The sequence below is a fragment of the Phoxinus phoxinus genome, assembly GCF_949152265.1.
Source record: "Phoxinus phoxinus genome assembly, chromosome: 13".
Lineage (NCBI taxonomy): Eukaryota > Metazoa > Chordata > Actinopteri > Cypriniformes > Leuciscidae > Phoxinus > Phoxinus phoxinus.
Window position 1 is genome coordinate 19,977,382 of NC_136888.1, and position 14,776 is coordinate 19,992,157.

A 14,776-nucleotide genomic window follows, 5' to 3' on the forward strand; every position below is an offset into this window, starting at 1 on the left:
AGGAGTAAGAGGATGCAGAAATAAATGAATGCAAATGAAGGAGAGGGGATGGGAGATGAGCAGGACGGGGGCGAGAGGGGGACGGGTCTGTGTCTCCTGATAAGGGTGTTTGTGTTTCTCTCGAGGGCGACGGGAGTTACCCCACCAGCAGTGTGAGCGTTAGGAAGTAACTGGGCATCACAGTGGGAAGGCACTGGCCATACTGGAAGTGAACATCTGACAACATCATAACTGATGTGAAAAAGACATATACATTAGAGAGCCAGTCCTATAATAAACTACATTAACGGGCTGTACTTGTCTTAAAATGAATACAAAATCTAAAAGGAGAAAAGAAACACTGTAAACTTGTGCAATGGTCAAATGTGAAGCTGGGAAAATGGAAATGGTCCAGGCAAAACATTTAACATGGTCAACAATAAAGTACCCAAACATCGCATATTACCAGGTTATTTGACATGGTACCATACTGTTTTCTTCAAAGTACTTTGGAGAACATACCGTACTATGAGTACTATCAGAACTATGGTATTAATCAGTACTATGGTAGTATACCATCACTGTACCATGGTGACAACACAATACTTTTAGTAAGGGACTGCTGCACTGAAGACCTTAATGAAGTCTGTAGAACTGTCATAAAAATACATTTATTGTGCAAAAGCTTAATAAAACGTCATTCAAATTGTTCATCATCGTGACTTGTAGCCTTATTCAGCATTTTTTTTCATTCCATTCTTCTTCATTAATGTTGCATCAGGCTCATGAGGGTTAAAGAAGTGGAGGGATAATGGAGTGATGTTTAATATTTGTCAGATTTGCTCTAATGGGGCACTTCATTTTCCAGGCATCTGAAGCACAATTTAAATTAGGAATCAGATGAGTGTTGCTTTAGAAACATGCAAACCAATGTTCTTAAATAATGAGCTAATATGATCATTGACATGAAGGTTAATTGTTTGAAGATGGATTACTTACTGTCTGCAAACTGCTGTTTCTCATTGTAGTAATGCTGATCTGTAGGAGAGGCTGCACAAAGAAGGAAACATTGTAAGAACATTTTTATGTTTTTTTTTAATCTTCCGAAAGAATGCGAAAGCGAGTTTTATGTGCATATGTGGGTGTTTTGGCCCTTTGTAGAAAGTACACTCAATTAAAAAAAAAAACAGTTTAATCTATCTACTAACAATATACAACAATGAATGCATCACAGTAAGAATCAATGATTACACAACATTGCGCAGTTTCTGGTTGTGAAACCAACGAGATTTAAATTCCCAAAGAAACGGGATAACCTTTCACAGGTGAGAATGTGTTGGTTTGTGTTTTTATACTTATTAACTCAATATTGCAGGTTTTTACTATAGTACTTTTTAATGTTTTTACTTTAACTATGGTAACTTTTTAATATCGTGTTAGCTGATGTCTTCGTCTTATTGTATTGTGTTCGTTTTTCTATTGCAGATATAGATATTCATACATCCCTCTAACTATGGTTGCAGACAATCAGACAACTTGCTCTTGAATGTTCATGGACCGGCTTTGACCGCTCCAATATGGCGGATGTCTTACGGCGGCCCACAGAAACAGACGTTAATGAGGCATCTATGTATTTACAGCTATGATACCCACCACATTCCAAATCAACTATTGCATTTATTAGCTGTTTGTGATGAAAATGACATACCAAATATTTTTGTTACAAAAATACAGACTCGTTTGTCCTTCAAATGCTAATTTTTATATACCGGTAATACTAAATTACACACAATTAAATAACAATTTCACACTTTTTGATTAATTTGACAAAACACTACCTTTACTGGAAATGACGAATAATGAAAGTACTGTTATTAAACATAATTGATATTTATCTTAATGGCACTTGTCCTTGGTTGAAAAGTAAAAAAAAAAAAAAAGGGAATAAAACTTTAGTGGTAGACCTGTTGGGTGTGATGGAAATCACAAGTGATGGTCAATGGTCAATTTTGTAAACATTGTATACATTATTTTCATACACTAGATATTTGTCTATTTCACTTGCTGTTTAAAATATTCTAGTTTTTTTAAATGTAATAATTAATAGTTTTACTGTGAACTTTCATTGTTTAAGATCAAAAGTTTGATATACTTTTTTATATATACGTTATATTTATATATAAAATAAAAAAATATAAAATCTGTAACTAAAAAATGTAATACATGAACATTAGCTAAACAAACGAAGAAATGGTAAGAGATTTCTACGACATTTTTAATGTAACCAAAAAATAAAAATAAAAATGTAATCAAAATAAATTCCTGCCACATAAAAGTGCCCATAGTTTAAGCAACACCCATGTATGCGTAAACACTCCCTCAAATGTCTTTCTCAGCATATGTTCACTAAGTTGTAGTCTCACCCCAATGTGTGTGTTTCCCAGAAAGAGAAAAACACTGACTCATACAGTCAGAGGGACAGGTATCCCGACAGGCGGAAATGACTGAGGCAAGACCAAACTCCTGCTTTGTCAGCATGCTCGCTCTTCTCTATGCTATAGCCCCACACCTTAAGCCCCATCTCACCCTAGAGTCCCAGATCTCTAGCCCTCAGTGGCCCAACCAGACGGCCCCATTCCCTGCCTTGCTCTACAGGAGCACTGCCTCTCTCTGCTGGAGGCCTGGACCTGCTGGACAGCTCCAGGATTACTGCTGCTAATCAGATTCTGCCATTCTGCCCCTGCCTGCCCCAGACACACACATCTGCTACGGGATAGAGGGGTGAAGAGCCCCCTTCCTCACAGAAGCATGGGTCTCCTTCGCCCTCTGCTGGAGGCATGAGAAACAGCAGGTCCCACATTCAAACAGAAACTCCATTTATAACACATAATGATTTTATAGCTTGCTCTATAAAGTATAAATTATACACTGCAGGTTAAATAAAGATAATTAAAGTAATTCAGTCATGTTTCATTCCTTGTGTGAATCATAAATGGGAGATGAGAGATAAAATATCTAAATAAATTACCATCAGAGATTGAGATTGATTTCATAATAATACAGAAATGGTCACTCATATGAACACACATTAACAGAATGACTTATGCAGGCACGTTTGTATGCTGTTTTTACAGATTTAACATAAAAATGTTGATCTCTATTAATAAACAGGCATGTGAAATAAACTAACACTGCATTATTATATTCCCCCTTCTTAATTCTCTGAGACTTCAACCATCTCAAAGTCTTTAAACATCAAAGCCTTTGTGTTTTCTCAGACGTTATCATATAAAACATTGGAACAAACAAAACCTTTCAAGTCTCAAGTCTGAAGTATTAAAAATGAATAAAATTGTTTTGTCATTGTTTTAATCAATAAGCTTTTCACATTTCAGAGCTGGCTGTGTCCTCTCATGAGGGGTCCAGATTATTAAATGTTTAATCTGTGACACATAAAAAAAAATTAACTCAAGAAACCTGGTGGCACTTGATTTGCCCAGAAGCATTTAGAGAACATCTGTAACGGTGATGAGCAGGCCCTTTTTTTCAGCTTTTTCTAACCTTATTTTATGGGTCAATCTTTCAAAATTGAATAGGTAAGGTAATCAAATGAAATACTGATTTAAGAAAGAAATTATTAAAAAGGTGCAGGGAGATTTGTAGAACTTTGTGAATGACGGGTGTTACAATTCTGTGTAAATCTAGAGAGTTCTGTGAGAGAGTATCTGATGTTGAGTAACACGAGGAAAATACACTGAAGTGTCATTCAGTGAACTTCAATGAAGACATTTACAGAATACTGTAGTTCAGACAGAAATAATTAACTAAAAGTTCTTATTTTGTATAGCTATTTATACTTGCATGTTATTGGTTTTTACTATTTTGAAAATTTTGAATGACACAAAAAGGTTATGATCAAATTTTATGAAAAAATAAGGATTGTCAATGAATTATATATTTAAGAAAATCACAAGATGCAGCCTACCTGGATCTCCTTTTTCATAGAGTTGGTATGTGCCAATGTCTGTATCTGTGAAAAGGCAAATCAAAACAGGGAAGAAGAGGTCAGAGTTCTATTCAAATACAAAATTAAACACTGGTTTGTTAGCGACAAACAGCCTAAAATAAGTCCCGTCTAGACGAATTCAAAAGGTGCATGCATATTACGAAAAATATGTGAGCACCTATAATGTTTGACTGCATTGGATTTACTGTTGATTTACTCTTCATTGACTGTGTACTTCTGACACGGTATTACAAATAAAGATGGACTACACCATTTCCATCCATGCATAATTTTTTTAAGTTTTCATTCATTCACACTGGCGGATTCAGCGCATGTTTCATCCCCTTGCTCGCTCTCTCTCTCGCTCTCTCTCTCTCTCTCTCTCTCTCTCTCTCTGTCACTCAATGCACGGGTCAGGAGGGCTGGCTACAGGCGATAGAGCTCCAATCACATACAAATGCTTGCAAACAGATTGCAGAACACAATATAACGCATGTACACAAACATGCATGCGTACAATCCGCGACAACATGTTATCACAGGATTTTCCAAATAACTGATAACTGGACTCGTCTGTGAGCAAAAGCAAAATACACATTGCTCTTACACACACTTCCAGTATACCAGAATACCCAAGGAGACGAATCAAAGGGTGAAGAAGGAACAAATATTCAAAAAGGTTAAAACAGGACCAGAGGATGTGAGGATTTTTACTATAAAAGCACCAATAAAAAACTAGGCATGACAAATTGAAATGTTGTGCATTATGAAGTATTTATCACAAACTACCTCTTAAAAGCTATAATTATGTATGCAATACATTTAATTATAGGCCATAGAACGTCTCTGATAAAAAGACTAACTGCTCTGGTGTAATAAAAACCTACATAAGTGTATGACACAGCAGTTTAACCGGCTCTGAAAAGAACTAATATTCATTATTACAAAAGACAAATTCAGAGAGCGGCATTAGAAAGAAGACATTAAAGGGGAGATAGCAGGAACAGACATGAGAGGCAACAAAATGTGTGAAAGAGAGACGTTCAGTGTGTTTTAATTACCTGGGACATGCAGGCTGTTCCTGAAGGACCACAAGTGCAGCTCCGCCAGGCAGAACGACATCTGATCGAACTCAAACAGGAGACTGTCTAAACAGGGAGAGAGCCAGTGAGAAAAAGGAAATGCAGACAGAACAATAGTGGAGATATGCAACAAGAGCCCTGCACTGTGGCTTTCATATCACCACAGAGAGCTGGAGAGATAGGAAGGATTGTTTTCAGACTGTAACTAGTTTTTGGCACCTTCGGTCCAAAAACATAAAAAAGAGGAGCGATTTGAGTTCATACACTTCTGAACACATGCAAAAACACATTAACTTAAAGGGAATGAAAAAGGATGAATCCTCTACGCAGATAAACATATGCATCTCAAGGGTGCTTACTGACACAACATGCTGGCACACACACCAGACTATGACACCACTCACACACTCTCTGTTTTCTTCAAACACACACACACACTCTCCTGGTGTGTGTCTGGGTTTGAGCCAGAGCTCTGTGCCAGGTGTCAGCGCAGTGTGGAACACCTCTGCAGGTCTCAACAAGGTGAACACACCTCTGTCTCCTCCACACACACACACACACACTCTGTGACAACTCCCTGGACCAGTGGGCTACAACACAAAGACACAAACATACACACTCTTTCTTTCTCACACAGATGGCATTCAAAAAGATTTGTATATTCATTCCTACACAAACATTAGATGCCAGTCAGCAGCAGATGGTGGACATGTTAAAACAATCACAAGAAACCAAGCTGCTTTTGCCTATTTATTAGGTAGTAACAGTCTAATTTTGTATACTATCCACTTTAATTGCTAGATTATAATAACATTTATTCATTTAGCACACACTTGTATCTAGAGACGAACAAAATATTGGTACCACATCAGTTATCAGCTGATATTAGAGATTTTTTTAATGAAACGTAACATGCTTATATGCCCTATTTTTACATGTTCAATTAAAGTTTATCTTTTAAAAACACAAAATTTAATAACACTGTCACGTGTAATCTTTAGCTAATTTCATACTGTACATTCTAATTTTGTTATTCCTAAATTCACTTAGAATTAGTGTTTTATTTTTTAATTTATTAAATTAAATAAATTTAGCTAGACATGACAAAGTGGCATGAAATATCCCACATGTTAATTAAAGCATCTCAATATATCAAAAAGTAAACACTTTCAGCAGTAAATATCTGTTTCTCCATCCAAAGTTGCGAATTTAACTTATGCACAAAATTGGAATATATAAAAGATTTGCAAATAAAAGCACCGTTTCAATCCCATGTATTTAAAGGAACAAAATTTATTTCCAAAATAAAAATGGAAGTTGCAGCAATCAGGGAACCCTGATCATAAATGACTTGAGCTTCAGAGCATGCAGATGAAATGCAATAAACGCTGTCATGTTATCTTGTGTTCAGATGTCTGGTGTTTGGAAACGCAATCATGTGAGACATTTCTGGGAGGTCATCACACCAAATCATTCTGATGACAGACCTTGGCTCAGGCATTTCAGAATGATCAAATCAACATTTGAGATGCTGTGCAATGAAACTGATACAATCATATACTCAATTACATAGGCAAAAACATGTGAGGTTTTTTGTTGAGTATTGAAGGATTTATTCAGTAAATGTGTTTCCATCATAGTTAATGCGCATGTCTTCTTATCGGATAAATGTTGTTGGTTTTTTATTTATGCACATCTTGGCGTTTCCTTTCATTCCAGCGATTTTTTTAACGATATCCCAAAATTTGCATAAAAATAGGTGGATGGAAACATGGCTAATGAGTGATAGTGGAGAATCACAGAAAATAATTGTGTAAAAAGACATGGAAATGAAATCAGGGAAAGCCGGATAAGAATCTGCGACACCCATATGAGCGAAACAGTGTGTCTGGAGCATGTGCATCGACTGCTTCAGCAGAAACATGGAGTTTGACTGCGACCAAACATAACTTTCAAATATTCTTGGTCCAGCCGTCTATCCATCCGTGTGACCTGTTTGGATGGCTAAAGGTTGCAGAAAAAAATTAATCTAATGTCATATTGAAGGAAGAGCAGCATCTCTGCTTTCTGTCTGTGTCACAGGGTTAGCGCTGAGCATGCCAAGTCTTATCTCGAGGCCTGGGCTAACAGAGGGGAGAGGGAGAAAGAGAAAGAGAGAAGGGCAAAAAATTCTGCCACTTTCCTAAATAAATAAATAAAATTTACCACAAATATGAAATAACGCTAAACCAAAAAAAAAAGAAAAATGTTGGGAAAACGCTGTCCCCAGCACAGCTTCTTAACAAGTTTACTGACATAAGAGGATTCTTTCATCTTCTCACCAGCTTTTAGAGCGAGTCAGCTCTTTCTCTCTCCCCGACAGAAACCCAATTTCTCCACAGAGGGAAGAAGCTTCAATTCACACTTTAAGATGGACAGTCAGACGGAAGGCTCATTTTTGATGACCCTGTTTCAAATAGGCCAAGATAAGCTTGAGAATGAGACAGAATTGCATCTTTACTTTTGACATCAGGGCGACGCAAGGCTGCGATTCGCTAGACAGGCCGGAGAAGCACTTCACGTGAAACAAAAAAGAGACAATTGGTCTCATTGTTCCACCTAAATTAAGACATGCGAATGACCTGAATGGCAAATTAGCAAGACTGCTTATCAAAACACAGCGCACACTGCCTTCCTGGCACTCACCGGAGACACAGCGCTCCCTGTGCGCTCGTTCACGGTGTCAGCGGGCACGTCCCAGAGTGCCGCGCTGCAGATGCCACAGTATCGTGAACACAGCAGCGCCAGCCGGCCGTGGCAAGCTGCTGAAGTGGCCACACATTTGCATGAGTTAATGGGCTTTTATTGTGCCATGCGCGAGCAAATTAAGAAGCAGTATTTACTGATCTGGGGAAGAACAAAAGAGAGGTCAGCCAGTGGGACGAACACAACCCTTTCTACGCCACACACTGAATCGCAGCTTTAGGGACTGCTCACCGTCAAGTGTTTTTGAATTGGCTTTTTTGAGAAATTGTGATTGATTGTTTAATTAGCTGTCTGAGAGTTCTTGGTGATTGTTTCACTTGTTTCAGGTGTGTGTAGCAGAGGATGTTAGTTTGTGGAGAAAGGGATAGTTTTTGTCCAGGGCATGAGATTAAATCTGCATTCGCATTTCTGGTTCTCCTTCTCTCATTGAGAACGGCCAGCTCTCCTAAATAGAGGAAGGAGAGAAATGTGTAAATGCTTTTGAAAAACACTCGAGTTATCCTTTGAGAAATCTGACAAGTGCATCATCTGTCTGTGACAGGACTCTTCTCTGTGTCTATAGTGTGAATGTGAGAGAGAGCCAACCCGTTTATAAAAATAAAAAAATAATCAATCTATTTCCCCTTCCCTGGTCAGCATTTAGCAGCTTGTTTGTATGATTGTGTGTGTGATGGTTGATTCCGCTGTGAGAGGTTTGTCTTTTATTTCTGAACTCAGAATTCACATTCTCTCACAAGAGCTCCAGAACAGATCATGTGCAGGTCTCCTCCAGTGTGTGTTTGTGGCCTGGTAAACCCTACATTATGGGGACAAAATGTCCCCAGAATGACTGCAATATCCAAAATTCTTGTCAGGCATTTTTTGGTCTCCATGAGGAAAACAGCTTACAGTATAAATCATACTAAGTGATGTTTTTTGAAAATGTAAAAATGCAGAAGGTTTTCTGTGTGCTTGGTAGGTTTAGGGGAAGGGTTAGTGTGAGGGGATATAATATACAGTTTGTACAGTATAAAAATCATTATGTCTATGGAAAGTCCCCAGAAAAAATAAAATAAAAATAAAATAGGTGTTAACCTAGACCTAAAATCTTAAAAGCTTGTCAAAAAACTAGTGTCCATAAGAGGTCTGTAAATAAATGGATAATTATTTAATATGTAGAACATGTATTGTTTTTCTCACTTTTGTTTTTTTATTTAGCACTGCCTGAACTTGTGTCTTGTTCATATGCAGCGCAGCTAAAACACCTAAGCTAACCTTACCAAGCAATCAATAAATTTATCTTCAAAAGGATAGGATAATTTTTTATTTAGTAAACTCCTATCAGAGAGATTCATGTCTGTGGCTGTTTCTGGACACATGGAAATTTACAGGAACCACGCTAGGCAGCTGTCAAACTAACTCTAATCCTAATCCTGGGGCCAACATGTTCTCTACCTCTTCTAGCCGTATATCAGCCCCTCAGGTAGACGTCTACAGCCTGTCTAAACACTGGGGTGAGCTGAGGAACCAAGTCAGTCTACCTGAGATCTGTTCAAAGGAAGCAGATAGAGAGCAGTTGAGACTTTGACCTCTCAGTCAATCAGCCAAACCTACCAAGCGTATAAATTTCCCATAAAATTAGGTCCATTCACCATAAAATTAGGTATTATGATGTATAAGTGGTAATTTCTCTAAAAATCTGATATACAACTACTTTTTGTTGTTATGCATTATGTTTGATGTATACACTACAGTTCAATTGTCTGGGGGCAGTACAATTTTTGTAGAAATTAAAGTTAAAGAAATTAACACTTTTGTTCAGCAAGGATGTAAACTATTACCAAAAGTATTGGGACACCCTTCCAAATCATTAAAATCAGGTGTTCCAAGGCCGAGCAGCTGTATCCAAGCCTTACATCATCACCAAGTGCAATGCAAAGCGTCGGATGCATCGCAGTAAAGCACACCGCTACTGGATGAGCAGTGGAGACATGTTCTCTGGAGTGACGGCGTTCTGACCAAGCGTGCTGCACAAGCCCTGAAAAGTGAAGCCAAAGAGTCTCGATCTGCGCTTTTTTTCAGGATCTTAGGAGGACTGAGGAGATTGGAGCTTTAAATTGAATATCTAAATTTCTATAATGAGTTTAAAAAAGTGCAGGAGCGTGTGCTTGCGATTGATTCTGGAGAGTGAGGGCGGGGATTTGATTTTGCGGTTTTACTTCCTGCTCACTACAGCGCAGACTCAGGTCCCGAAATCGCTACTGCGCAGAGCCGCAGACTCAGATCCCAAGATGTCAGTGCCATATAGGGACAATGACGGCTTCACTTCTCACCAATGGAAGAGAGCGAAGGGGCATCGTCCATCTTTTTTTACAGTCTATGATTTTATGGAACCCAGAAACGCTGCACTGTTTACAATGTGAACAGAGTACAGAACACTGTTTACAATGTGAACAGAGTACAGAACACTGTTTACAATGTTTACAATGTGAACAGAGACTGACACAGAAGAGAAGAAATTGTTGAATAAAGTCATTATTTTTGCTGTTTTGTTTTTGCGCACAAAAATTATTATCGTCACTTCATAACATTAAGGTTGAACCACTGAAGTCACATGGACTATTTTAACGATGTCTTTACTACCTTTCTGGGATTTGAAATTTGCAATGACGTTGCTGCCTATGGCTGGTTCAGAAACCTCTCGATTTCCTCAAAAATATCTTAATTTGTGTTCCGAAGATGAACGAAGGTCTTATGGATTTGGAACGGCATGAGGGTGAGTAATTAATGACAAATTTTTCACTTTTGGGTGAACTAACCCTTTAAGGAGGCCTATGAAAAGCATGTTGCACTTGTACGCTTGCCGTAAGTCTCTAAATTACAAATTAGATATGTCAAAGCAGGTGAACTTTAAAGTCAAACAGTACTAAGAATGTTTTACAACAAGGACAGGGAGCATCTGGCCCTCCGGTCCTGCTCCGATTTAAAAGGCAACATAATTAAATCCCTGGGAAAACGAATCTTTATCAAAGTCTTATCGGTGCTCTTTCCCTCTTTTTCTCTCTCTAACACAGACATATTCACATTAATATTCAACCTGAGCAAAGGACGAGTCCGTCAGGCAATCTTTCTGTTTGCCCAATGGTTGACCCCAAAGAGACGTTCCTCTTTTCACTTATTTAATCAGGCCGAGATTAAATTTATCATTCCTCATTTATGGCACTCTCATTTTAACTGTACCTTTAGTTCTGCCCTTCATAGTCAATTATCATCCACACCTCCATCCTTCAATTTATTTAATGCAATCAAGCAACTCTACATTTTTTTATTCTATTTCATCTGACTTTTTTCAAAGCAACAGGACCTTAGCGACGTGCGAGAATACAGGGCAAATTGAATAATAAAAAATGTCAGATGAAATTAAAAAGGTCAGGCCGGTGAATTCACGTGCAGCAGGGCGAGCGCAGATAACCAGTGCAGTTTAGCTGACTGCAGCGGAAAAGACGGAAAGAAAATCATCAGCAAGTGATTGACCCCTGGTGACCCCATGCCCCTATCACGGTCATAACGGAGAGTGGAGAGATGCACCTGCTGATTTCAGGAGATGAGTGAGGGAAAAGCAGACATGTCCTCTCTTGACTTTCCCTCTCTCTCTTCTAAACTCTCTTCAGTCAAAGACACAAGTAAAAGTGTCCCATCTAACCTGGACTGACAGCTGAAATTATAGACAATGGAAACTGCCAGAGGTGAAGATCTACAGCCCCCGCCCAAACACCCCTCAAAAAGGCATTTTAATTTCATCTTAACCCTCCACCTCTCACTCTTCCCCTTTCAAAAAAATCATAACACCCTTTTCCTGACACTTGCTGGGATTTTGGTATACGTTATTAGGTTTCACACATTACACACATTGACAGCAGGCTAGTGTCGAATCTTCGCACTGACAACTTTTCTCGACAGAATTCCACTACCCTGTGTCTTGCTATTTTAAATGAAAATAAAAAAGCTTTCTGTGTAAAAAGCCTCTTACAATGTACAAAACAATCGGTCTGCAACAAGACAAACACTGTAACAATGCTCAATCAATCTATCAATCAATTCCTTTTAAAGTGCTGCAGGGATGATGCCAAAACCAGGAAGACGAATTTGCCACTGGTTCACTCTAGATTTTCCAATGGGGTTTTATGGGGTTTTCAATTCATGAGTAAAATAAGGTCTGTGTGGTGAACATATTTTGACGATACTTGATACGTTTGGTTTTACAACATCAACTGCACAAACTCACACCCCAAATATTCTCATTTAGTTATAAAATAAAAAATATCAGCTTAAAAATGTGCCTTGTTGACATGGTGTGTGTAATATACATTGTAGAACAAAACGTTCCATATATACATATACTATATGATAGTGTCTAGCGAAAGTATTCGTAGCCCTTAATTTTTTTCACGTTTTGTTGTTGCGGCATTGTTAAACTACTTTAAATAACTTTTTTTTTCACATCAATATGGGACAGGAACATTCTAATTTCACTTGTAGATGTTATTACACTTCGAGTGAAGTAAACATGTGCAAATTCAATTGAATGGGTATGATTTGGAAAGGCACAAACCTCTCAATAAAAGGTCTAACAGCTGAAAATGCATATCAGAGCAAAAACCAAGCCATGAGGTCAAATGAAACTGCCTGTAGAGCTCAGAGAGAGGATTGTGTGAGGACACAGATCTGGGGAAGACTAAAAATACATTTCTGCTGCATTGAAGGTTCACAGAAGAATGTAACCTCCATAATCCTTAATAGAAAAAGTTTGGAACAACCAGAACTCTTCCTGGCCAAACTGAGCAATCGGTGGAGAAGGGCCTTGACTAGAGTGGTGACCAAGAAGGTGATGGTCACCCTGGTTGAGCTCCATGATCATATAATGGAGATGGGAGAAATTTACTGAAGGACAAACATCACTGCAACACTCCAACTATCTGGACTTTATGGCAGAGTGGCCAGACTCAAGCCTCCACTCAGAGAAGACAAATGAAAACCCACATGGAATTTGTAAACAACAACAACAACAACAAATCAGTTCCAAGCATCATGTATGGAGGAAACCACGACTGCTCATCATCCGTAAGGTGTGGTGGTGGCAGCATCATGCTGTGGGGGTGTTTTTCAGTGGCAGGGACTGGGGGACTCGTCATCGTAGAAGGAAAGCTCATTGCAGCAAAATGTAGAGATAGCATTAATGAAAACCTGGTCCAGAGCATTCATAACTTTGGATTATTGGAGGTTCACCTTCCAAAAGGACAATGACCCTACAATGCAAGAGTGGCTTATGGACAACTCTATGAATGTCCTTGAGTGGTCCAGCCAGAGCCTGAACTTGAACCCAAATGCACATCTCTGAAGAAACCTGAAAAATTGCTGTCCACAGACAGTCCCCATCCAACCTGTCACATCATACTTGATATACTCAAGAAAACTTGAGGCTGTAAAGGTGCTTCAACTAAGTACTGAGTAAAGAGTACAAATACTTATGTAATATACCTATTTCAGTTTTTCCTTTTTAATAAATTTGTGAAGTTGTGACAAATCTTTTCTAGGTTTTTCATTATAGTGTATTGAGTGTAGATTGATGTGAAAAAAAAAATTAATTTAAAGAAGTTTAACATAAGGGTAAAAATACTTTCACAAAGCACTAATATATATATATATATATATATATAATACTTCCTCTTGTGTGTGGACTTTCAGCATCATCATCCCTGTTCTTCCTCTCTCTCTCTCTCTTTCTTCTGTATCTCAACCTGAAGCTACTGAAGTGAAAATATAATACAGTACAACAAAAAGAAAACAGAAAAGGCAGCAGCTCTTATCAGAGTCCTCTAGGGCAAAGCCTGGCCATGGCCATCAGCATTACCATTAAAGAGACACAAAACAATAGAAAACACTTGGAGAGAGAAACGGAAAGGGGAACAGGGAAGTCAAACATACAAGTAGATGTGCTGACAAAATGGTGTCACAGATTACAGAAGAGCATGATGGGATACTGGAGGATGCCCAGGAGTGCTGTGGGGAGGGTGATAAGACAAAGGAGAAATAAGATGATGGAGAGGGGGAGAGGGAGGGAGGGAGAGAGAGAGAGAGAGAGAGAGAGAGAGAGAGAGAGAGAGAGAGAGAGAGAGAGAGAGAGAGAGAGAGAGAGAGAGAGAGAGAGAGAGAGAGAGAGAGAGAGAGAGAGAGAGAGAGAGAGAGAGAGAGAGAGAGAGAGAGGGGTAAGTCTAACAGTGGTAAGTGAGTCTCTGTTAGTTATTGGTTTCAGTCACTGGTCAAAACTATTCTTTTCTTTTCTGGACTTTCTTTTGCAAAGAAAAAGTAGTAGCCCAAGTAATAAGTAATAAGTAGCCCAAGGGTGGACCAAATCTTAGACCAGCTTGACCACCTAAAGCTGGTACGAGTCATTCCTGTAAATTTATATGTCCCCATCATTCCTGTTGTCACGTTTACAGTAGGTTTGAGTTTAGTTTCATGTTTTATTTTTTTTATGTTTTGGTTCCTGGTTTTGTCATGTGTTTCCCTTGCCCTCATGCGATCATTGTCTAATGTGTCATGTTCTGATTGGTTCCCTTGTTTCATGTGTCATGTTCTGATTGGTTCTTGTTTCGTTCATTGGTTGTGTGATAGTTGCCTTGTCTAGTTGTCGTGTATTGAAATACGTATGCCGTTCTATGTTCCCATGCGCCAGGTCTATTAATAGTCAAGTTTTTGTTCATGGTTTGTTTCATGTTTTTGAACACTATAAATAAACTGCACTAGGGTTCTCTTCATCATTGTCTTTGTCTGCTTCCACGTCAGCAAAGTTACACCTGTGATGGCAATTTTCAGCATCATTACTCCAGTCTTCAGCGTCACATGATCCTTCAGAATATAATCTGATATGGTGATTTGGTGATCAAGAAACCATTTTTTATTATTTAACCATATTAATTTCTTT

General features: G+C 38.5%; 1 protein-coding gene across 13 annotated transcripts in view; it reads right to left on the reverse strand.

Annotated features, from left to right (window-relative positions):
• Positions 1-14,776, reverse strand: part of wdpcp (WD repeat containing planar cell polarity effector) — a 101,028-nt gene that overhangs the window by 39,147 nt on the left and 47,105 nt on the right. For 10 of the 13 annotated variants that reach the window (XR_013800106.1, XR_013800107.1, XM_079633828.1 and 7 more), the window contains 3 exons: positions 5,047-5,133; positions 3,965-4,009; positions 979-1,029 (listed from right to left, as the gene is read on the reverse strand). Coding sequence is in view for 10 of the 13 variants with exons in the window: in XM_079633828.1 (XP_079489954.1) it covers positions 979-1,029; positions 3,965-4,009; positions 5,047-5,133 (183 nt within the window). In the remaining 3 variants the exon portion in view is untranslated. Of the gene's footprint in view, positions 1-978; positions 1,033-3,964; positions 4,010-5,046; positions 5,134-14,776 lie in introns of those variants that run through there. The other 3 variants (XM_079633834.1, XM_079633836.1, XM_079633830.1) reach the window with 2 other exon arrangements.